Here is a 25,571-nt window from a genome sequence, read left to right on the forward strand (position 1 = left end):
TATTATCACCCTTGGAAATTCAGCGCCCGAAGTGGACTGCTCTAATTGCGCCCGCACAGGGTCGGCCCTGCCTCTAATTCTTTTTTTTATTACTTGACATAATGAATATCTTTCAACACGTTGAATATGTATTTTGTGTATATATTCTTGTATTTTTGTGCAAGGTCAAATAAAATCCTATTAAGTTGTTGCAGTAAGACAGAAATCCTGGGTTCGATTCCTAGTTGAGACCGTTACTTTTTATTTTTCTGTGTCTTGTTCTGTTTCATGTTTTGTTTAGATATATTAGTATTATCTTCTACTTCAATGATAAATCAATGCTCAATACATCGGTTGTACTGACCCTGTTTTGTATTACTGTCCATTGTCTTTTTGAAAATAAAAAGTATTTTGATGTGTGCATAGCTGTGGGATTTTTTTATTTTCCTTTTCCTACATTCAAATATTTTTATTTTTAAAATATGATTTTTTTGGGCTAGTGAATGAACGATGTTAGCTGGGTGCAGTTATATTGTCTATGTTTGCACTTTTTTAAATGGCCTTGAGATATCTTTATGGTCCACAATATATTTACCTGTCTGGACCAAACGACCGTTTTATCTGTGGTCGTCTGTGGTTAAGGGGGTGACAAAATGGGCCCATACAAAAAGCCCGAAGATATCGATCTAGAGAGTGGTTTATTTATGTTATGAACGGATCTCACGGCTCGCGGGTCACTACTGACGTACTGACCAGATTGATCATAGATTGATAGATACGACATAATAATATTGGTATTCCCGCTTGCATAACATTTTAGTTGTTGCATCGGCACTTATTTAGTTTATTATAACAGGAACAGGGACGAGTTATATTATGTGCATGGTTTATTTTCAGGTAATCATTGATATCTAAATAATCGTAAAAAAAGTAATGTTGGTATTGAGTACTTACATGAACGACGTTTAACTATTATTCTCACACCGAAGTATTTTGTTTCACAACACAATTTTTACATTATTATTACACTTATTTTGGAAACAATTAATTTAAAATAGATTTAAGTTTACGTTTATTGTTCTAAATTTTAATATTCACTAATTGATTTTTTAAACTTGATTTAAATAAACTTTTTCTATAGTATTGATAAAGATTATAGATTGTAATTTTAAAATAACACATCTGACAATTTTGACGATGTCATTCTGGATCTTTTTGGGTGAGAGTTTAACCTGCTTTCGAAAATATTCTTTCACAAGGCACCGAGGTTGATGGTATACATAATCTTTTTTTAACGATTGTATAAAGCTGGGAGTAAATAGCTTTTCTTGTGGAAATCATGGTAATTTTAAATTAAAGCCATATAAAAGTACGTAATTATGTTTTCCGTGTAACATAAATTAACAAGCGATAAGAATCGTGATTCAACGATTACCGTACGATTGAAATTTGACGCATGTTTGACGTTTCGTACCAAAAACCTAACAAAACAAAAGATTTCTCGATTTCATTTTATCATTCTTACAAAAGGGTATTCCAATAATATTGGGAATCCCTTTCGAATGTGATCATAAATAATATAAATATACGAAATATAGATCGATTTCCCGAGACAAAAATTTTGTTTTCGAAATATACCAGACACCAAATACCAATTTTTGCGATTTCTCAAGTTTGTGAAAATACATGTGACCATAGACAATATAATTGCACTCGGCCTACTTAATTCGTTCGATAGCCCACAGAAGCAAAAATGTCGGAATGTTTCCTCACGACACAAGGTCCCATCTAACAAAGTGCTGTCCTGAGAAATTAGCTTTAAAGCATTTATCATTACAGCTCATTTTTCCGGAGGGAGCTTTGTCAGACGCAACCTGTTACTGTTGATGAAAAATCGTAAAAACCCAAAAATATTTTAAATACAACTTTTATAAAAGAAAAATGGGGTGGGGGGGGAACCGGATCAAACGAACCGGTTCACGGAAGCGGATCTTTCAAGTGAACGGGACCTAGTAAACCGGCTCCCTCAACAGAGCCGCTTCGCCCATCTCTAATTAAGTTGAGACCGTCGAGACGCTCTCAGTAAGTTTTGACGTCACTGTCGGGATGGTAAAACAGAAATCTGCAACATCGACAATAAGATTCGGTCTTCTGCCGTTGCACATCGGGACCAGTGTTGCCAACGAAGGCGATTTATCGCCATTTAGGCTACTCAGAACGAGAATCGGCGATGAAAAGGCGACTGGTCGCCTATTAGGCTACTTCAGAGACAAGTTATTTAAGTCAGTCAAATCACAAATAATATTTTTTGCACCCGAAAAAATGATGTGAGGAATTTTTCGATTGGAATTCCGTAGCTACCCCCCCCCCCCCATGGAGTTAATTTTTTTTCATCGAAGTTCTGTTACCACCCCCCCCCCCCATGGATTTCGAAATAATAAAAGGGGGAATCAAGCTCACGTAGAATATTTGTGGGGAATATGTGGGCAGAATCTATACGAGTTCATTAGAATCACTGCAACTGAAATTCGGCTACATTAGGCAACTTAAAGTTTGAAAAACGGCGACATTAGGCCAAGATCCGTTGGCAACACTGATCGGGACTTGTTTACTAGAGATGGGCGAAGCGGCTCAGTTGAGGGAGCCGGTTCACTGGGTCCCGTTCACCTGAAAGATCCGCTTCAGTGAACCGGCTCGATTGAACCCCCCCCCCTCCCCCCCTCCATAAAAAAAAAATAAAATAAATCCTTCGCGATAAAAGAATACATACGTGTAGTCGTCGATATTATACAATGGTACAAATATTGAAATCGACCTGTGTTCTACACTCTACAGTGTCCTAAGATGTTTAAGATTCGCTAGTGAAATTTATTTTAATTGTACATTGTGACCGAAATCAAATTGGATCGTTTATTATACAATGTGCTATTTTTATGTTTTGGTGAAATTAAAAGTATTTATTATTATTTTTTTGGTAAACTAATGTTTAAGACAAGATTTTTTATGCATAGCACAAAGGGTAACAATTATTTTATAAGCAATAATTATTAGCCTGAAACACTAGTATATATTGAATTATTTCGCGGATAAGAGATAAGCCGCCATAGCTCAGTGGTCAGAGCTGTCGACCGGAAATCGAAAGGACACGGGTTCAAGTCCCGTTGGCGTCATGTTTCTTTTATCAGGAGATTTTTCAATGTGGATGAGTGTTTTAGGCTAATAATTATTGCTTATAAAATAAAAGTATTTAAACATGAAATCATGAGATTTCATTTTTCTTTTATAAAAGTTGCATTTAAAATATTTTTAGGGTTTTATGATTTTTCATAGCAGGTTGCGTCTGACAAAGCTCCCTCCGGAAGAATGAGCTGAAAAGATAAATGTTTTAAAGGTCATTTCTCAGGACTGCGCTTCGTCAGATGGGACCTTGCTATCGTGAGGAAACATTTCGACATTTTTGCTTTGGGAATATTATATATTTCGAAGACAAAATTTTTGCCCAGAAAAATCGATCAATATATCGTATATTTATGATTACATTCAAAGGGGATTCCCAATTTTATTGGAATACCCTTTTATTAGAATGAAAAAATGAAATCGAGAAATCTTTTGTTTTGTTAGGTTTTTGGTACAAAACGTCAAACTTCAATCGTACGGTAATCGTTGAATCACGTTTCTTATCGCTTTTTAGTTTTTTTTACCCGGAAAACATAATTACGAACTTTATAATAGCTTTAATTTAAATTTACCATGATTTCCACAAGAAAAAAGAGTGAAATTTGGAATCATTTTTCTGCGGCCACAAAAATTGTCAGATGTGTTATTTTTAAATTAAAATCTATAATCTATATCAATACTATTGAAAAAATTTCTTTAAATTAAGTTTAAAAAAATCAATTGGTGAATGGAATTAAAATATAGAACAATGAAAATAAACTTAAATCCATTTTAAATTAATTCTGTCCCAAATAAGTGTAATAATAATATAAAAATTGTGTTGTGAAACAAAATACTTCGGTGTGAGAATAATAGCTAAACGTCGTTCATGTAAGTACTCAATGCCAACATTACTTTTTTACGATTATTTCGATATCAATGATTAACTGAAAATAAACCATGAACATAATATAACTCTTCCTTGTTCCTGTTATAATAAACTAAATAAGTGCCGACACAACAACTAAAATGTTATGCAAGCGGGAATACCAGTATTATTATGTCGTATATATGATCAATCTGGTCAGTACGTCAGTAGTGACCCGCGTGCCGTGAGATCCGTTGAACGATGTATGCGGATCTTCGTTCGCGAACGGGTGAGTCGGCTCTTCGGGTCTGGCGGGTCACCTGCTCACCGTTCTCGAACGAGTGAAGCGGGTCACCGGGTCACCGGCTCACCGGCTCACCGGCTCACCGGCTCACCGGCTCTTCGTTCGCGAACGAGTGAAGCGGGTCACCGGGTCACCGGCTCACCGTTCCCGAACGGGTGAGTCACTACCGATCCGCGAACGAGTGAGCGGCTGATTTGGGAACCGGATCTTACGGATCGGTGTAAAGATCCGGTTCACTGAGTCGACTCGTTCGCGAACGACTCACTTCTATTGTTTACATGTTTACTTGTCGCGAAAGTGGTTTCGGCGAGAGTGGTAAATTTATGTTTGCGGCATTTGCGGTTTGTTTATTGTTGTTTGATTGGTTTATTTATGGTTTATGATGTCAAGTGATCAATTTAGTGCCGTCAGTGAGTGGTTTATTTATGAGCCAAACTTAAAACTTTAGTTAAACGGGATATTTCGAAATAACAGCGTCATAGTAATATATCTGGGTGAAATGCAGATTACGCCAAACTCTGGGAATTGAATAAAAATGCACTTTCTAGATGAGAAAAGTGTGTAGAAACTCATTAAAAAAAGAATTAAGGCGCGGAAGAATTAATTGAGGGAGATACAGCCGATCAAAGTTTAATAAAATTGCACTTCGCGATCTGAGGGTAAAATTCGGTTTATGGGAGTCACTCGAATAACCGAAATTGAACTTGATTTAGACTAATTTAGGGCTGGGGAATCCGAATCTGAAGAATTAGGTGGGGGTCGGCACTATTAACTGAGTTATAGGGTTTTGAAATTTCGTACGCGATACATAGAAACCATGTTTTATTTATCAATTATGACTTAAGAAAATCAAATTAATAACTTTTTTAATACTTTTGAAATTTCAGTAGTGCCAACCAAAAAAAGAAAAGTGTTGCCATATAATAATAATATTTTTTTACAAAATAGGTTAGGTTTTTAGTTTAGTTAGTCGACATGGTCACATTGCGTTGATCATGCCCCTCTTAATCTTACCCAACCCATCCTACATCTCTGTTTACTTAAATCATGCCGCGCATCTGATCATGTTTTGATAACTTTCAGAAATCCTATATTGGATGGTGATACATCAGAGCTAAGAGCTATGGAGGAAATGGTTGGCGCAGTATCTGGTAAGGATAATGGACCTCCTCTTGAAGATCCCTTCCAGTTGATCACCTTGGCCTGCAAGCACAAGCAGACTGAAGTATTAAAGTCTCTGGTCAGTGATAAACGAGAGAGAATGGAGACCTCCATGGAGTGGAATTACACGGATGAAGAAGGACACAATGCGGTATACTATGCAATCCGCTCCAGCAATGTGGAACTCCTCAATACGCTCCTCACACTACTCAGTAGCTCAGCGTGCCCAGAATTATTGGACCAACTTCTCTCCGTGTCCCTAGACGAATTACTACTGAAGAATGTCCTTATAGGGGCAGAGATGCAATTGTTTGTCCAATCTAAGCTGATTAAGTTGCGTTTCTACTCTAAAGATAATGAACTCCCTAGTACCCCAGATAAATGCCTCATCCAACAGAGACTTAAATTAATCATTCAAAATGTCTTAACTCTTACGACAGAATACCCCCACAAGAAAGTAGACAGTCAGTTTGTGTATATTGCCAAGTTCATAGCAAAGAATATGCATATCTCAAAACAAGTATTAAAGGCTACATACTCCGCGGTACCTTGGGAGGAACTTGAGTTTTGTTTGCTGTGTTTCATATACGCTCACACCGAACTGAAACAGATCAATTTGTTTTACCTGTCTGTACTGAGAAAGGGTTCATTGCTAAAGCGATTGGCTGACTTTTGTCAGGTCCAGCGAGATTTGGAGGGATTCATCCATAGTTCCGACGTCTCCAAGCTTCGTTCCAGAGTCCGAATGAGCCGTGAAAAGGTTGTTGAAGGCATTATCAGCAAATACCCCCAATTCCAACGCTTGTATGCTGATTTCAAGGTTGTGCGAGATATCTATTCTCTGGACATCATTAAGAGCTACATTGATTTGGCCTTGCCTGTGGACCCTGCGACAAGAGAAGGCCAGCTGACCATCAAGAGAACTCTGCAGGTGCTGGGAGAACACATGAAGTACACCCTAGACAGTCCCAATCTATCCACAGCTGTAAGTGACCTTCTACTGTCCTTGGCACCAAAGGCCACCAGAGACATTCTTAAAGACTTGCGCAACTCAATATCACACGTCCACTTTTTCGCAGACAATGACAACACAATAGAAGTTTCTAAATTATACTCAAATATTCTAAATGATATCAAAAAGATTGCCACAGTAACGAGTGACATCAATTACTTGAATAAAACAAATGTTTTAATAAAATTTATTTCCGGAAAATCCATAAAAATTGAACGTTTGGAAGAGATCCTGCGTAATTTGAATCACTTTCCAAAGTTTTTTAATTCTGAACATCAATATCTTACCACAAAGGAGCACCAGAATATTGGAGACTTGATTGAAGAAATCGGCAGACTCGTAGCCGACAAAACTGGGTTTGAGGATAAAATATTAACAGATATAAAGGAATTAAATAAATCCAAAATAAAAAACAAATGTGTACATGAATACTTTTTTCAAATTACTAAGTATTTTAATTTATTAGACACTATTTTCCAACGTACAACATGCAGAAGAAAGAAGGCCAAGTACTTGGATTGGTGGAAAAAGCATTACTTTCCTGAAAATATCAAAACCTACCCAGCAGAAGAGGGTGATTTGAAAGTATTAGGGATAATACAAACATTATCAAAGAGCTTCTACAGAAGCGTGTCATTGAGAGTCCACCCTGAAATTGCAAACGAAATAAATTATTTGCTGTTTAAAATTCAGGTTGTCCTTAGTAATGAAAAAAACACCATCAACTGGATTGACGAATATAGAACGCAGTTGTTATTGCACACGCACCATGATAATGACACTGTTAAAGGAAAGAAGTTGAAAGTACAAACAGATAATATTCCCAAAGAAAATGTTTTGGATAAAAGCATAACCCTACATTTATGTGAACTTGGAGATATTATAGGAACTCGCAGATCACACCACTCATCTGGTGATCTACTTCCATTAGTCCAAAAGGCTAATCTTAACAAACTGAAGATCGAAGCTCTCATGCTGGACACCATGTCTCTATTGGAAAGAAGGACCGAGTGTCTCTCTAATAATTTCCTTTATCTTGATGATAATATGCCTCTTTTGAGTGGAAGAGTCTTAAGAAACTACCTGGCTCACGGCAACCCATTGGTTGACAATATTCTATCTAGCGACTCTTTCTCTGCTGTGATCTTGAACACACTCATACTTACAGAACCTGACACGGAAGAAATACTCCTTATAAACAATGGCAAAATGGGCAAAATACTAACTCCCAACATTAAACAACTGGAACAGAAATTTGACCGAAACTTGGAGATTATAAAAAAACAGGAAGAAATGCATAAAGCTTTGGTTGAAGGCAACCATGAAGGTTTGCAAGCATGTCTCCGAGAAGGGGCAGATTTACATTCCAGAAGTTTAATTGATTGTTCCACTACATTACACGCCGCTGCCAAAGGAACCAGTGTTGAAATGGTTCAAATGTTAATTGAAAATAATGTGAGCCCAGATTCAAGGGATGTAAATGGGCAGACCCCTTTGCACATAGCAGCAGCTTTTGGAAGAGATACCATTGTGAAATATCTTGTGGAAGAGATAAGTATTTTAATAGATCAACCCGATACCACTGGAAAGACACCTCTGCACATGGCAGCTCTGAACGGTCACAATGAATCTGTTGTAATATTATTGTCTCTCGGAGCAAACGCCAGCATTAAAGATGTTCAATGGTTAACTTCATTACATTACGCATCAGCGAACAATTGTATGGAATCGATCAAGTTTCTATTAGAAGTTGAAACTGCAGCTATTTTTGATGGCAGTGATATAACTCCTCTTCATATAGCTTCTGAGCACGGATATATAGAGCTGGTGCAATATCTACTGGATAACAGAGCTGATGTCAATGCCAAGACTCGTCAAGGTATCCGCCCCTTGCACATGGCAGCGGCTAATGGTCATCCTGAGGTTGTTATAAATCTGATAAAACATGGAGCCTATGTGAACTTGCAAACTGCCGGCGGATTTACTGCTTTTCATTCCGCCGTACTACATGACCATGAAGATGTAGTTAATATTCTTTTGAAGGAAGGAGCCTTCATTGATATAGTCCGCAAGGACTCTCGTGACACTCCCTTGCATACAGCCATCACTAATGTCCACAAAAGAATAGTTGAGATTATTTTAGAAAAGCACCCTAATATTAACGCTTTTAATAATGATGGGATAACTCCACTGCTTTCTGCAGTGAGGAGCGGAAACTGCGATATATTTGAACTTCTCTTACAAGCTGGGGCTCAGTTGGACTGTAAAAATGCAGATGGTTTTTCTGCATTACATTTCGGTGCTATGTTGGGTCATAATGATATTGTTACATCTTTGATTGAGCGGGGATTCATCCTTGATGCACGCACTGCAAATCAAGTGACACCATTACATCTGGCTGCAGAAGAGGGTCACCGGGAAACCGTAGACATCCTATTGGCTGCAGGAGCTGATGTCTGCGCTGTTAATGAATATGGTTCAACTCCTCTGCACCTGAGTGCTGGTGAAGGACATGCGCCAGTTTCAGAGTCCTTACTAATAAAAGGTTCCAATGTAAATATCAAAAACAAAATGAACTACACACCATTGCACTTGGCTGCCCAAAAAGCTTGCAAGAAAACTGTTCAACTCTTACTTAAGTGGGGAGCTAATATTGAAGAGGTTTGTAAGGACAGCAACACAGCCTTGCATATAGCATCTTTTCTTGGACATAGCAGTGTTGTGGAAGCAATGATTGAAGGACAAGCAGATGTCCATGCTGTAAATATGCATGGTAATTCTGCCTTACATCTGGCAGTAACAGGAAACCACAAACCAATTGTAATTCTATTATTAGATAAAGGTGCTGATATAAACGCTGTGAATGCAGAGCAATATTCTGCATTATGCTTCGTAGCCCATAATAACAATAAAGACTTGTTGGATTTATTGCTAGCCAAGGGAGCCGATGTTAACGTAGGGGGAGGAAAACCTCTGACTGTAGCAGTTTCTGCAGGACATAGATTTATAGTCGAAGCGTTGCTTAGACGCCAAGATATAAACATTAATATTAACATCGAAGGATTTTCTTACTTACAGTCAGCAGCCGTCTCGGGCTTCTGGCACATAGGTCGAGCTCTGATAAACAAAGGAGTCAAGATTGACTCAACTGGTCCATGCAATTCTACAGCTTTATTATTGGCTGTGAAAGGCGGTCACAAGGAGTTTGTGGATGTCTTGTTAGAAAACGGAGCTGATGCTAATCTGATACTTGATGGATTGTCTTCTCCGCTGCATTTAGCAGCTACCTTGGAATATCCCGGTGTCGTAGAATCTTTACTTGGTTCGGGAGCCAAACACGATGTACTAGATAAAAAGAACTGTACACCGATAGAGCTGTCAATTCTTTATAACCAGTTGAATAATTTAAATTGCTTCTTTAAACACTGCAACATTAAAATAAATGCAAGGAGTAGTCTCAAATGCTCGCTACTGGAAATTGCGGCTACTGTGGGAAATCTCAACATTGTGCAATACTTGCTAGACCGAGGAGCAGATCTAAATGATACAGATTCGAGTGGTTCCAGAGTGATCCATATTGCAGCTCATGAAGGGCATCTGAAAGTTGTAGAGTTTTTACTCGAGCGCGGGATGAGTATTGGCGATCTCAGTGATGGTGGCGCCACACTGTTGCATACGGCGGTAATAGGCGGTCACCCGACAATGGCTCAATACCTGATAGATAAACATGCTGATGTTAATGCAGTCGATGTGGCGGGCAAACTTCCCATTCACTGTGCCGCTGGGAAGGGGCACAAGGAAATTGTGATTGCTTTACTCAGTAAAGGTGCAATGTATGATGCTACAGATAGCGATGGTAACACACCATTAGATTTAACTAGCAATGCTGACACCAGAGAACTGTTAGAATCTGTAGGACAACTCTTTAAGGCTGTAAATGAGAATGCTGTCTCTAAGGCAGAGAAGTTAATTAAAGAAATTGGAAAATCGGTAGAAGCGAAGAATGCAGATAATTCCTCACCTCTGCATTTGGCCTCTGAGAAAGGTTTTCAGAAGATATGCGATATTCTCCTGAAGAATGGAGCTAAACCTAATGCTTTTGGAAAAGATGGAAAAACTCCCCTCCATATTGCATCTGAATTTTCTCATCTGGGTATCATTGTATCTTTATTACAAAATGGCGCAGTGTACAATATTGAGTCCAAGAATGGAAAAACACCTTTTGATTTAGCAACACAGGAACATACTATTTATTTACTGAAACTTGTGCAGAACTCTTTCAAAAAAGCTGAAATTTGCGATGCGAAGGTGATTGAAGACATTACCAGAACTGGAGATATCGGGGCCATTAAAGCTGTACTCATGTCTCGGAATACACAAGGAAGTACTCTTGTGGATGTTGCTATTAAAAATAACTTTCCTGAAGTAGACAGGTTATATAAGATTTTGCAAGATCAATTTTCTCTCAATCTGACTAGGGCGAGAGGTTTGGTAGAACTCGAAAAATTCACAGAAGCTTTGTCTGTTTTAAAGAACCTGTTTAGTGAAAGAAAACATTTGTTAGGAAGTGATGATCCTGGCGTCCTTCTAATTGTAGAAGAGATAGCTCAAATATTATTCAGTCTATCACAGATTTCCGATGCTTTATCTCTATTAGAAGAAATCTATAGTAATAGGAGAAATACCCTGGGTCCAAATCACCGACTTTCGCTTTGCACGAGAAGTCAGATTGCTGCAGCGTTAGTGCGGCTGGGACGGAGCCAGGAGGCTTGGGAAGTATTTCAGGAAATTATCAGTAAACAAAAGGACGAGAGCGAGGACCAAATGGTTCTATTGCAAACTAAAATACATGCAGCACAATGTATGGACAATTTGAGAAAATTTGACGAAGCTTTGAAAATGAATTATGAAGTTTTAGAAAAATTACAAGCTTTGGGTTTGATCAACAATTTAACTTTGAATGCGCTAACCAACATAGCTTCTGTACTGAGACAACAAGGGAAGCTTGTGGAAGCTTCAAACATTTTCAAAAAGGTTTACGAGGATAGTATAAATCTTTACGGATTATATGACAGCAGAAGTCTGCAAGCTCAGGGTTACTTGGCACACATTCTCCACGCACAATGTAAAACTGAGGAGGCCTTGGAGATCTATCGGGAAGTCTATGCAATTCAGAAGAATGTCTTAGGGCCCAACCACGCTGATACTCTTGTCACCTGCACCAATATTTCGAGCATATACCTCTCTCAAGGTAGACAGTTTGATGCACACACATTTTACAGGGAGGGACTGGAACGTCGGGATCCCCAGATCAATCACCCAAATATATTAGCATTGGATGAAACCTTTAAACAGTTTAAAGAATCTATAACAAATGGCATTCTTCCAGAAATTGATATAAACAGCCTTCAAAGTAGATGTGAAATGGATATAATTGTAGCCGCTAGCGAAGGTGACATTACCCAAGTGGAGAGTTTGATTCGCCGAGGATCAGACTTAAATACGGCAGACACAGATGGAAGAACACCGTTGCATTTCGCTGCAAGTAGAGGACATGCAGATATTGTTATGTTTCTGTTGAAGAGTGGAGCTGATGCTACCGCCGCTTCCGTCAAAGGAAACACGGCATTACACATTGCCGCATCTCGAGGTTCTGTGGACAGCGTTGAAATCTTATTGCAGACTGTGAAAACAGTTAAAGTCAGAGCTTATGATAATTTTATCAACGCTAAAACTGTTGTGGGCGGTGTCTCTGCTTTGCATGTGGCTGCCTCAAAGGGGTCTATTGACGTAGTGAAATGTTTGCTAGAGCACGGCGCCATTTATAACAGCCCGGATAAGAGCAACGGGCACACAGCGCTCCAATGTTCAGGCAGTCAGGCCGTAACCTTCATACTGGAGTTGACCCAGAAGATGTTTGATTGTGCTGAAAGAGGAGAGATACCGCAGATATCAGCGGAGAAACAGGAATACTTGCTGGTCGTCCTAGGCTCAAGAGATATGCAATGCAGGACACCTGTTCAAGTGGCTCGATTACACAATCACCACAATGTAGTCGCCTTTCTTGAGAGAGCACAACAAAACAAATTAACATAAAATGATTTAAGATTCTCATGGCCAATAGTGTTCTGTTGTTTGACTTATGGGGTAATAAGTTGTGTTACACTTCTTCAGTGGTCTTTAATCAGGGTGATACTGAGAGTATCTACCACTCTGAAATGGAATAAGAAGATATATACTCGTATAGTATATGAGTGGAAATGAAAGGAATAATGAGTGTGAAGTTTAGCTAAACAAGAAGTAAGTTTTGACGATAATAGAATCAGATGACCCACCAGGAGTTAATTGACTACATAACAATCTAAAAATTAAACAAACATAAAATGTTTATTCGTTTTTTTTATATTTATGCATAATAAATTTATTTACAAATTTAAACACTTATAACACATCAATACAATTCTATAATTTCATTCCACAGAGGAATGGGCAGTGCTGGACAGCATTCGGTGCGTCAATTCAGTTTGCAGGAATTGTTACATTTTTATAACCAGACATCATGACAAATTTAAACAAGTCCAGTGCTCAATAAATAGTAAAAAATTTTAATTGTTGAACCTATTACCAAATAAATGTAAGGCATTTCAATTATCAGAATGTCACTCAGACAATAATTTACTTTTTCTATCCCACCATGCGGCACATTTTGACATAATGTATGTATTTTAATGTGAGACATCTGTTCATGGGGATAGCCACTGATGGATCACATATGCATCAGGCGCGTTGATCAGTTTAAACTGTTTTTTGTTTGTTTATAAAAGAAATTTAAGGCTCACAATAAAGCAACGCTTTTCTTAATTGATTTTCGATTTCACTAAAAAAGCGGTAAAATAAGAATGGACTATTTTTATTGGAAAACGTGAGGAACGATTTTTTTTGTTTAGCTTTTTAACCTTTCGTTTATGTTTACTTGTATTTTTACATTTAAATAACGTGTTTGTGTCATATATGGCACCATCTAAATAAAATGTTTGTGACATATATGGCACCATCTAAATAACGTTTTTGTGACATATATGGCACCATTGTACAAAATCTTCATGGGAAAACCTTATAAATAGATGCATTCCTTTTTTTCTATGGTTTATTAATTTATAAATAAGTAAATCTAGAATAATGAATCTCGCAACTTTCAGACATTAATACGAATGAAATTATGCAACATTTTGACTAGTGACTATAAAGGCACAAAGGGATGCAAATTTTGATCTACATTATAATAATATAATGTAGATATTATATTTAAAAAAAAAATTATATCTTTGAGCCGCATTACATAACTTTTATTTCTTACATTAACATCGGTGATGATGTTGTGCCTGTCTCACTGCGAAATCCTATGTTGAAATCCAGCTTGCATTCAAAGATATTTGCGTTCAAAGATAATAATTATTATCAAATTGTAAGAAAAACACTGATTGTTAACGTTTTTAATTTCATAAATTTTCCCATGGCTAGCAGTGGAGACCTACTTCAATTTGTTAGACTAAAAGATAATTTGGTTTTAATTATTACAATTACATAATAATTACTAAAATTGGTAAAATAATATATCCCTGCAAATAATACTTAAGTACAAACATTTAAAATATTACAGAAAACCATAAATTGTATACAATATTATAGAAAACTACAAATTGTATACAATATTATAGAAAAATTTAAATTGTATACAATATTATAAATACATAATAGAATAAAATTATGAAATATCTTAATTCATTTACTACACACTTCAATACGTACCACAAATATAATTTGAAAACACAAAAATAAGGTTTATAAAATTTCAATTACAACTTTTGATTGATGCCTGTGACAGACCGCGCCATAATTGCGCTATAATTTCATGGCTTGGCCTATTTCAGCATATCGCTCGCCATACATTCCCATTGGTAGCTTATGAAAAAACGTGAGTAAAACCTCTAATTGTAATATTTAATTATTGAAGACGAGTTCGAGGGTTCGAGTCCTAGATGTGACCGCATCTATTTCTGATTTTTCTGTTTCAGATTTTCGTTTAGAAATCGCTGATATTGTCTTCAATAATTAAAAAATATATTATTGTTTTGCATTAGAATAATATTTACTAATTTTGTAGCAGCCGAAAAAGAAAATATTTTGATGGTTGGATAATTTATTTAAAATTTAATTAAATTCAAATTTTTAATAAAGTATGTAATAAAAAAAGGTCACGGAAACACTGAAGAACACATCAGTAATTTTAGTTTTAATAAATCAAAGCACCGTTTAACGTTCAGCTTAAGCCTATTCTAATCTTTCAACAGAATTGCCAAATTCTAAAATTACATTTTCATCTTCTAAGACAAAAACTCAGTTCTAATAGATTGCCATTTAAACCGGCAACTATTTAAAATTGTTTCACCTTATGGTGTCATACTCCGAGGTGACAAATGATTTTTTCCATTCTAGAGTTTTAACAAATAGCCTTAAATTTTTATAGTAACACACTTCAAGCAAGCGAAAATAGGGTCCCGTTCGAGAAAATGGATTTTGCTTTATATATCAATATCTTTGAAAATAATACATATATATCAATAAAAAAAAAAATTACGCATTACGTCGCTCTAGTTCGTTTTTGTCCAACAGACCATTTTTGGCGAAATTGATTAAGTATGCAGTTGTTCTCCGAAAGCATTTATTTATACGATACAAGTGAAAAAAAATTTTTTATGTGTTTTCAGGGTGCAGTTTATCATAAGTCCACCAAAAATAAACAACTTTCTGAGCGTGTTTATCCAACACCTTGTCCTACATTCAAATTAAAAACGTGTTTTCTGCGTAATTTTAAACATTTGAAACTAATTTTACTTAAAAATAATAATTTCTATCACTTTAAATCATTTAAGTAAGCTTAGAATGAGCTAATTACATTGTATATATGTTTTTCGTAAAAAAAACTTTGACGCGCTATTTCTCCCGTTTTGGTCTGTTGGACAAAAACGAACTAGAGCGACGATTAGTCACCACTCTGCAACTATAAAAGCACTGTCTGAAATTAACCTACTTCATAATACAACTCCATAAACTGAAGTCAAAGTCAGTTTTGGGACATTTAGCGATGTTTTTTCTGTAAAAAATGTACATATTTTATAACATTACAAAAAATTTGGTTTTCACTTTCGCACAAATCATTATAAAAAAAAATAATGATTTCCGAATATCTCCAGTGCCATAAGTGCAAGGATTTATTACCCATTCTACAGGTTTAATATAGTTTCCTTTTGATTAAAATATATTCTACCACACTATAGACAAAAAAATAAGCAAATGGGAGACTTGTATCACATTGTTCACCCTTACAAAAAGATTGGTATACAATATTCATGTACAATTATCGGACAGCATTGCCTTTACAGCCATTCAAGTAGGGGTGGCGTAAAAGGTGGAACTACCCTCCCCTCCAGAAGTGTGTTACTATTTGAATTAATTTTAGACATCCAACACGAAAAATTTACCAGTCGTCCACGCAAAGTAAACAAATAATTATATTATTGTTAAAAGTTTGCTGCATAAATTTCTATGTGCTATCTTTAGTGAACATTTAACACAAAATATACTGAAAATACGTTTCACAATTACCTTAAAAATGGTAACCAGATAAAACAGAGCAGTGACAAAATAGAAGATGATTAAATAATAGGTTGGGTTAAGTCAGACAAGGTCAGGATTGTTTTTTTTTCCTTTAAAACATTTAAAACATATTTCCCTTGAACAGTTATGCTCCGAAAATTATGAAAAACACATTTGGTTCCGTTATTCAACGCGTTATAAGTATGAAAAAATTCACAATATTTCTTTAAATATTATTTTAGAAACTTGTTCGAGAGGTAATTGCTCTATTTTAAATGGGTCATGCTTTATTAAATATTTTATTTTTAATATTAGCCCTCTCCCTTTAACATTCGTGTTTAGATATCTCCCTTTCAAACCGTCTTCTTCTTCTTTTGAAAGTTTACTACGGAGCCTTAGCTTTTTCTTTACTTTCCATGCCATATTCTGCTTCGTCACTGTTCTGTTTTGTCGTGGAACCCATAAAAACCAGTGTTGCCAACTCAGCTCCTTTAGTGCTAGATTTAGCTCTAAATTATGTCCCTGAGCTCCAAAAAAGTGGTTTAGCTACTTAGTTCGTTTTTTTTTTTCAGATAATCTATCTCTTTTTAAAACACAAAATAGGGGAGACTAATATTGTTTAGGGAAAAGAGAAAGAGCTCAAAAATCTAGGCAAATTCTGAAAATGTTAACATAATTAGGGGAAATTTCGAATATTCTAGGGAAATTTTGACGTACTTTGAGAAAATGTCGAATGCGAAACTTTTGTGGGGAATTATCAAAAGAGAATACTCCCATATAAATCAAATCTGAAATCTAGGAAAATTTCGAGCATAACATTACTATTTCGGTCCCAACTTAGAATTTAGTTGGCAACACTGATTAAAACATCTTAAATAATTAATGATACTAGTATCACAAGATATGTTTAATCCCACATATAAATATATGTAAGTTTTACAATTTTAAATTACATAATCGTTAAAAATACAAAAATTCCGGGCAAATTGCGTAAAGAGTCTAGATTTAATTAAAGAATCTAAATTTCACACTAGTTTAACAAAAACGCGGCTGCGAAACTGATCTGTCCGTTTCAGGTGCAAATGCAATTTGTTGTGCGATAAATAACTACAGTACAATATAAGTATTCACTTTGTGAATCACACTTTGCTAATAAAACATAACAACACGTAATTGTCACTTAAAATAACTCGTAATGTTCATCACTGAAATTACCGGGGGTACATAGATGTTTAAATACACTGTACATATAACAAAAATATCACTGGACAAAATATATTTTCGTAGTGACAAAACTTTTGTCTAAATTCGTAAGTCATATTTCATTAGCGAGGCAGTTTATTTATTTGTCCACGGCCCAAGGATTTTTTTCTGTAGATGTCTGAACAGAAAATGTTTTAGCGGGTAAAGCTGTTAGACCTTCCTCCTTTCTCCGGGCTTAGGACCGGCATCAGCATCAGTAGACATTGCTCTGCTGAAGGCGGAGTTGTAGTAGTGACAACATTAAACACTTTGGCACTGGTCATTCGTCCAGTGAATGAAATAGCGTGTTCAGTGTATTGTGTTATAGCGCCTTGCCGAGGAACGGGCTGCCTTCGTGGTTCTTCTTTATGTTCCCGGAGAGCGTGTTGTCTGGTCTTCGCCTCTTGAAGAAGCCGAACTTCCAGAGGAAGAAGATGACAATAATGAGGAGGAGGAGACCAAGTATGGCCGACACAATGTATATCCAGAGGGGTATATCGCTTTGTTCGACGGTCACCAGGTCTGGGTATGCTATCGTTTCTACCTGCAATTAAAAACTTGCTTTAACATCACACATCATAGGGGTTATTATAGGCATCCTGCCGATTTTTATGAAATAAAGTTTTTGAATTTTTTCTGTAAAATCTTAAAATATGGGATAAACGGTGAAACCTAGTCGGATTCACTGGCTTTAAACCTCTTTAATCAATTCATATGAGTCCGCATTAATATTTGGAGGTACGATATTAATTAAATCTAAAATCGAACACCTGGAAAATCACATTGTTCGAGTAGTTATAAACAAAAAGAGAGAGCTAAAGTCACATCTTCTTAAAACGTATTGAGGGTCATTTTAAAAAAGATGTATGAGTGAATCTGCAGACGGTTTGTTTCGGAGAATTTGAACAATTCTTCAAATTTCAAAGTTGATTTTCAATTTCTGTGAAAGATTTTTTCAAGTTCTGTTATTATTTCAGTTCTATCAAGCAACTAGCCTATAATTATATAATAACAGAACTCGAATAGGACTTTGAAATGAATGTTGAAATTTGATGAATTGTTAAAATTCTCCGAAACAACCCGTCCTTAGTATTGAAGAGACCCTTTTTGTAAAAGGGAAGAAACAGAGAAGTTGCTAAACCATTCCAGAGCTGAAAGTTGGTTCAGAAAACGTTCTCCAAAAGTGTCCCAATGAGCCAGAGCCAGTGGGACTATAGCATCTCTAAATTGGGGAATGTTCTGTGTAGGGGCGGCTCGTGACTTTTGGGTATACTAGAGTGCTAATATTACACAAAATGGCATTATTGTTGTTGTTGTAGCCCAAAACGTTATCTTTTTTTTTTAGAAAATTCGATTTTTTGTAAAAAGATTTTCAAGAATTCCGATGCACTGCAAAACTGAAATTTCCTGAAAATCTTCATACAAAAAAAACGAATATTCGAAAAAAAAAATATTGATTTGCACTAAAAAACATAAATGATGTCGAATTTTTTTCTGCCACTGGTTCTGTGGCAGAAAAAAGTGAGAAGGAAATGAGAAACCTGAATACATATGGGCATTTATATGGGGCGGTGTTGGTTCAGCATAATATGAATGGTCCAATAGTCAACACAATGTTACCGTGACAGTGTCATCCTCCACATTATTCTGATGTATGTTGAAGTGCGTTGGCAGCGAGAGCGTAGCGCGGCTCCCGACGGACACGCGTGCCACACGCGGGTAGTCCTCCACCAGCGTACTATTCCACAAGCGCCCGTAGATGCGGATGGTGGCCTCCTGGTTCCTCGACAGCTTGTAGATCACGCAGCGGATCTTGATGCACTTGGCCGTTCCTTGTTGGCAATTCTGCAAAGAGAGGTGATGAATATTTTGGATTAAATTTAAAATTTCAGTATTCATCATACAACTGAAAAGAATCGGAGGTAAATGCATAAATTATACACATTGTTATCATAATACATCTCAAAAATTATGTGAGTTTTATTGATTGATAATCTAAGAAATATAAATCTTAGAAAAATACATAGTATTTTTTTTTTGTACTTTAAACCCCACACGGAGGCCTTGAGGAAAATAATTTCCCTCAGAATGTATGTCATATTTTGGGATGCTGTGTGGAGGGTCTTTTTTAAGGAAAGGAAGGAGAGGAAGTTCTGGGAAGGTAAAGGGTATGAGGGTTGAGTAGGAATCTAAGAATCAGTGTGTCCAGGAGTGATGGACATACAAATATATCCTTCCCACTATGGCACAAGGCGATGGGTCGAGAGACCAGTTGGAAACCAACCTCTCCCGATCTGGCATGCCACGCAGCTGGTGGGCAGGCGCATCCTGTACACACTTCACCCGATGTACCCTGTTAAATCACCAAACGTAGCGAACCACTTGGAGTGACCTATGGAAGAGGTGTTGGTTATCCAATAAATGGTTCTCGAAGCTGCAGTACCCAAACCCCCCTCCCAAAATGTATAAAGTAAAGGTGAGTAAACTAACATGAAGCCGTTAAGTTCTAAAAGAGTTTAGTAGGTTCTGTGATAACTGTTTAAAAAAATAAGTGTATATGTGTAACTATGGTGACCCTGCTCTGGGTACCAGGACATAAAGGCATTGAGGGCAACGAGCGGGCTGATGAACTAGCAAGGAAAGGGGCGAAAGCACCACTTGCGGGATCCGAGCCGGCCGTAGGAGTAGCAGCTTGCCACACCAAACTACATATCAAGAGGTGGGTCAAATCCCAACACTGGAAGGAATGGAAGAAGGCACCCGGAATGAGGCAATCTAAAGTACTCATAAACGGACCAGACCCTAACCGAACCAGGCAACTACTCGATATGGACAGAAACTCACTGAGGGTAGGACTATTAACGGGACACTGCCATCTCAGGAGACACATGCAACTGTTGGGAGTGGAAAACACCAACATCTGTAGGAAATGTGAAGAGGAAGAAGAGACTCCAATTCACCTATGGTGCCAATGTCCCGCTCTGCTGGGAATAAGGCTAAGATACCTGGGAAGACACAGTGTGGAACCAGAAGACATCGCCACATATCCAATGACAGCCCTGGTGAACTTCATAAAAGGGACCGGGTTACTGGCAAGGGAATGAGGTAAAATGGGAGATAGTACAATGGGCCTATGGCCTAAGTGCTCGCGGGGAACGTAAGTAAACCGCCTCCGACTTTAAAAAAATAAAAAGTAACTATGGCGCGTAAAAACCCGGGCGAAATGATATCAATAGAGCACAATTCGTTTGAGAATTCTGCGCGAAACATTAAAAATAGCTACCGTAACATTCTACTAAACTGATTTACCCATCGTAGACTGTTGCTATGAAAAGCTTTTGCCTGAAACTCCATGGCTGACCATTACAAAAAAGTGAATAAACCGTCAAATAACTCGGTCTTGGCACACACTCCTTGCTCCACATTCGTACATTATCACACACATCTTTCTGTTATTCTGACTACTGAAAAGGCCTGCCAAGGTATAAGTATTTGATTCAATGATCGCAGCATATCTTCCTCGGGTGTCCACGACTTCTTGTACCATTCACACTCATGTAAAACATTCTCCATGCATTCCTTTCTTCGTTGATCCACTCTACACACCCCATTTAAGTGAACCCTTTTTAATCTTACTCATTACATTCTTTCAGAATATCCAGATTTTCAACACGGTCATAATATGTGGTTTTTTAAACACACGCCTCCAGGATCAATTCGGAAAGCCTTGGGGATAATTAATATTATATAATTAATCTAAATGTCTTACCATGTTCACAACTTGGTGTCTTATCCCATCCTTATCCGTGTAGGCTTCAGGTTTCACCACCATCTCGCTATCTCTTCTCTCTCTCCTGCTCCGTAGCTCGGTACTCCTGTTGTAGGAGCCGGGGCCCTCCGCTCTCCCGGCGATGCCGCTGAGCAGGAAAGGCTCCATGCGCAGGTTTTCCAGTGGGGGCTCATCCACGCCCGGGCGCACCTTCAGTCCCAGGGGGTTTATGTCGCGGGTCGGCGGGTGACACTTGCCGCCTCCGATTGCTGGAACAATGTAAATAAATGGCCTATTCAAATATCAATTTTTTTTTTGTTGTTATTTTCTTCTATAGGGTATCAGTAAAATCGAGATATTTAGTAAAAAAGAACTAAATTTTTTCATTATTATGGGTACACTGATTTTAGAACAAAAAATATTTTCGATTTAAACCTTCAAAATTTTTCATAACATTTATTTTTAATTTTTAGCGCATCCACAGGATGACTTTCAAAATTTAACTCTGTACCTTTTCTACAGGTGAGAGGTTGGTTTTGAAAGTCCCTTAAGTAACCCAACCGATCATAACATATTGTAAAATAGATATGCCCGGTCAGTGGCTGAGTTGGCATTGTGTCTGGTTGAACCCAGGCGTCATGAGTTCAATACCTTGGCTGGCTAAATCCTCCATCACAACTTAACCCCCTCCAACACCATATACCCATACGAGGCCCCAAAATTAGTCATCTTTGACAAGTTGCCATTTCATAATTCCAATGATATTTTCATTTATTATATTTATATATTTTCACTTTAGACCTTCCTTGAGGAACATTGATATTTCAAAAACTCACCACCGTATTATGAAGACTCTATCCCATGTCGATTTTAAATTTCATTGTCAAAGTTTTTGAAGTTATTTCTCCGATTTCTGTACATAATACAATAAAGTATTGGAATTCGACCATTATAAACTGTGGGTAAATATATTTATGTGCTCTGTATTTGCGTCTTATGTGTGAAACTATTAGACGATTATTTTTTTTTCAGTTTTGTATTGATATCTTTGCCAAAACTATTCAACCTCATACGAGGTCTATACATTGATGTATTATACTAGATTTGCCTTGTCTAGTAAATTTCATTTTAAAAATAACCCCACCTAGGAGTAATTTCTCAATACAACTCTCCATTGAATTTCGTCGCCTCGCTTAGAAAGCCTAGTGTATCAGACGTAATCGTGTGACACATAAGACTGTAAGGGGGCCGGTGATCCCAATCTGTGGAGGCGTGAGATGTCGTCCTTCAGTGGCGTGGAGGGGTAGAACGGGGCCGTCTCTGAAGCCGCTGTAGAGCTGGTCCGATTACTTGTCGCTTGTTCTTGAGCTGATTCCGAGTCTGGTCCGAAGGGGTAGGCAGTCCGTGGTCCAGGGTGAGGCGGGGGTCAGAGTGAAAGAAGGCAAGCAGAGTCAGAAGTCGGAGCGAGGTAGAGGGCAGAGCAGAGAGAGAGGTGTAGAGCTGGTGGTGGTTGCTGGAGATCTAATGTTTCAAGGGACTGTTCCCGTTTTATAAGACCCCGGCGGCCTTCGCTGGCCGAGCGACGCTCACACGGGCCTGCTTTCTCTTTGATTCCTGGAATCGAGGCCCGTGTTTTGTGACGCGCCCGCGGCCCGCCGCCGGGTTAGCTACCGCCTCTCGGCCGGTAATTTCGGGCCCTGTGGTCGAACGTGACCACGGCCTCTCTTTGTTCGGGCACGGTCCTCAGAATCGCGCTGGTGGAACGTTCGGGCGGCAAACCACCTCGTACGCTATGACGGCGCACGGCCCTTTGCTTCGGGTCGCGGCCGAACGTTCCCTCTCGTATAAGCACGATTCTCATAACCGTGCCCGAATTAAATGCTATACTAATTAAATGCTATTAATCCACCAGCTCTCTCGGTATACTTCTCTGCCCGTGTCTCCTAGCCAAGCTCCGACGTTTCATTTATTGTTTATATATTCATTTACATTACATTTTTACAAACAGAGGGTTATACAAGTTATCTTTTCATACATTGACATTTTCATTTTTACATAATTTACTCCAGTTTATTTAATTTAAAGACAGGCAAAGTTAAGGAAAATAAAGGATTTTAATATGGGGCGACCGCGTCCGATCACGGAGCAGTACGTCCGTTACACCTAGATAATATAAATACATGTTCCCTACAATACAAAACAAAATGCAAAGTTATTCCTCAAATCCCATAATGCAGTTTGCTCATTCTCGGCCAATAAGAGAAGCTCGAACAGCGTACGTCACAATAATATGGAGATGAACTTAACAACCCAACTCTGTTTAAACTTGTACAAGCGTTCAAACTCGTAAGCGAAACCACGGAGATTTTGTGGCAGAGGTGATGTAATATGGACACAAAGCCCTAAAGGAACTAATACTTATGGCCACTTTTATATGTTGAATAAGGACTGAATCAGGGTAAGAATTAATAAATAACATAAAATGATTTTAATTTCCTTCATTTTTGTTTTTGAATTCTGTACAGGTCCTGTAGAACCAAAAATGGGAAAGTATACATTTTTATTATTGTGCATAGGTGTTTTTTTTTAACGTCGTAAAGTATTTATATGAATGGTATATAATTATTAAAGAAAGCGACAGATACCCTGTAAAATATTTAGAAATGGGTTGTTTTTGTAATTGAAAAAAATGAACTTGCTTAGCTTGACTGGGAGACTAATTGGCTCTACTCTAGTCCAACAAAAGGCAAAACGCAACAGACAGTGCCCTCTTCGCATTGCGATACAATACGCGCGCTTTTTCACAAATGTGCACGTGAACCAAATTAAAATTGGTTTGGGGTTATTTCGATGGTAATATGGCAAGTCTAGTTGTATTCAGTTAATGGGTCTATGTGTTCCAAGGGATGCTAATGTCAACCAATAATATGCAGCGGGTTCTGTGTAAAAACTTATTTTGTTTACAGTATTTTATGTAGAATTAAAAATATTTGAGGGTATGTTTTTATATTCCAAATAATTTCTACAATACAGGCCTAAACTGTCTTTATCAATTCATAAGGATTGTAATCTCGATGAAGGTCCAATTTTGACTCTGCTTGCTCTTCCCAATGGTTCTGACGATGAAGTCTGTTCTGACTTTAACTTTTTCATCACCATTAAAAAGTGATTGCATATACAAGCGTCAGGTATAACAGGCACAAACAGGTTGCGTGGTGCGGCTACTAAACTAAAGGGAACTATAAGGGATTGATAGTAATCTTGTCCACGTTGTTCCTTTGGAACTTTTACTGGTGCTCAGTCAATCTCTAAAGCTAAGAGGTGGTGCAGGCAAGGTAAGGCAGAGATAGACATGCACAGGCCATTTTATGTTGAAATATACAACAAACACATAGGAGGAGTTGATCTGTTGGACTCTTTGATATGCCTGTATCCGCATCACGCCACAGGAGATGACATTTCAGAATTTTTTTCCACCTTCTCAATGTGGCAATAATAAACTGTTAGATTTTATGGGAAATGAACCCCAATAACGATCCGTTAGACATATTAGAATTAAAATTATCTCTTGCTTCATCTCTCATATACACTGGATAGTCATTCAATCAAAAAAAGGTTGTCCAACATCCTTTAGCCCAGTAGGTGGCAAGAGAAAAGTGAGGATATGGGCTCATTGAAAAGGTTGAGCTTAGACGAGATGGAGGGACTCATTGGATGAAAAAAAACTGACAAGCCTTACTATCCCTCCAAATATGATCTACAGGGTTGCAAAAAGAAGAAAATATGTCTTTATCCAGAGTGTTTTGAAGATTTTCATGCCACTAAACCACTTTTTAAATGATAATTTTTCATACCCGATTTTTTTTTTGGTATTGAAATTTTTTTGTATGTACCTACATATAATACTTAAAAAGAATTTATATTCTTAAATATGTTATAAGTACATGTAGGAAATTTTCAAATATTGTCAGGTTATTCGAACCCTTGGAATGTCTTTCTTTAAAAAAGGAGGAAAATAAAATTGTTTTAATCATACAGAATGATGCGATGTTTCTCAATCTGAAGAATATTTAAATGAATGTTCTTATTCTAGTTACCTTAATTTTTACTTGTTTGTCTGTTTTGACAGACCATACTGAAACATGTCCTCAGGTATGAAAATATGTATTAATTATTACGTAGATACTTTTTTATAATTAGATAAGTAAAGTGGTATTTAAAAGACCTACCGTCAACGACAGGTTCACTCTCTAGGTAAAGCAGCCACTTCCCGAGTGGCTTATTGTTGGCCACCTGGTGCGGCCACTCTAATATCACCTCCACAGAGTTTACCCTCCATGGACCCAAGTTGAATATCTAGGCAAAACAAAAACATTAAATTCAAAAGTAGATTTTGGCATTCCACAAGGTACAGCTTTGGGTC

At 37.4% G+C, this 25,571-nt stretch overlaps 3 protein-coding genes across 4 annotated transcripts in view; 2 read left to right on the plus strand and 1 right to left on the minus strand.

The window, feature by feature from the left end:
* Positions 1 to 4,619: 4,619 nt before the first annotated feature.
* On the plus strand, positions 4,620 to 7,858 carry LOC149420416 (uncharacterized). The gene is made up of 3 exons (XM_089636356.1): positions 4,620 to 4,648; positions 5,391 to 7,807; positions 7,851 to 7,858. Exons 2-3 carry the CDS (start codon positions 5,431 to 5,433, stop codon positions 7,856 to 7,858), a joined length of 2,385 nt encoding a protein of 794 aa, XP_089492482.1. The 5' UTR covers positions 4,620 to 4,648; positions 5,391 to 5,430.
* LOC149420417 (uncharacterized) lies at positions 7,811 to 12,599 on the plus strand. The gene has a single exon (XM_089636695.1). The coding sequence runs from the start codon at positions 7,909 to 7,911 to the stop codon at positions 12,574 to 12,576; it is 4,668 nt and encodes a 1,555-aa protein (XP_089492821.1). The 5' UTR covers positions 7,811 to 7,908; the 3' UTR covers positions 12,577 to 12,599.
* Positions 12,600 to 12,621: 22 nt separating this feature from the next.
* The window catches only part of mew (multiple edematous wings), a 180,580-nt gene continuing 167,630 nt past the window's right edge, over positions 12,622 to 25,571 (minus strand). For both annotated transcript variants that reach the window (XM_089636697.1, XM_089636696.1), the window contains 4 exons: positions 25,378 to 25,504; positions 21,149 to 21,417; positions 19,000 to 19,224; positions 12,622 to 17,923 (listed from right to left, as the gene is read on the minus strand). In XM_089636697.1, coding sequence (XP_089492823.1) covers positions 17,702 to 17,923; positions 19,000 to 19,224; positions 21,149 to 21,417; positions 25,378 to 25,504 — 843 coding nt within the window. In that variant the 3' untranslated portion in view covers positions 12,622 to 17,701. The remainder of the gene's footprint in view (positions 17,924 to 18,999; positions 19,225 to 21,148; positions 21,418 to 25,377; positions 25,505 to 25,571) is intronic.

The sequence above is a fragment of the Hesperophylax consimilis genome, chromosome 10 (assembly GCF_061612785.1).
Source record: "Hesperophylax consimilis isolate HC1 chromosome 10, BYU_Hcon_1.0, whole genome shotgun sequence".
Lineage (NCBI taxonomy): Eukaryota > Metazoa > Arthropoda > Insecta > Trichoptera > Limnephilidae > Hesperophylax > Hesperophylax consimilis.

Bases quoted from the DNA above. Each gene is read 5' to 3' on its own strand.
- LOC149420417 (XM_089636695.1), top strand. From the start codon at position 7,909: ATGGTTCAAATGTTAATTGAAAATAATGTGAGCCCAGATTCAAGGGAT.
- LOC149420416 (XM_089636356.1), top strand. From the start codon at position 5,431: ATGGAGGAAATGGTTGGCGCAGTATCTGGTAAGGATAATGGACCTCCT.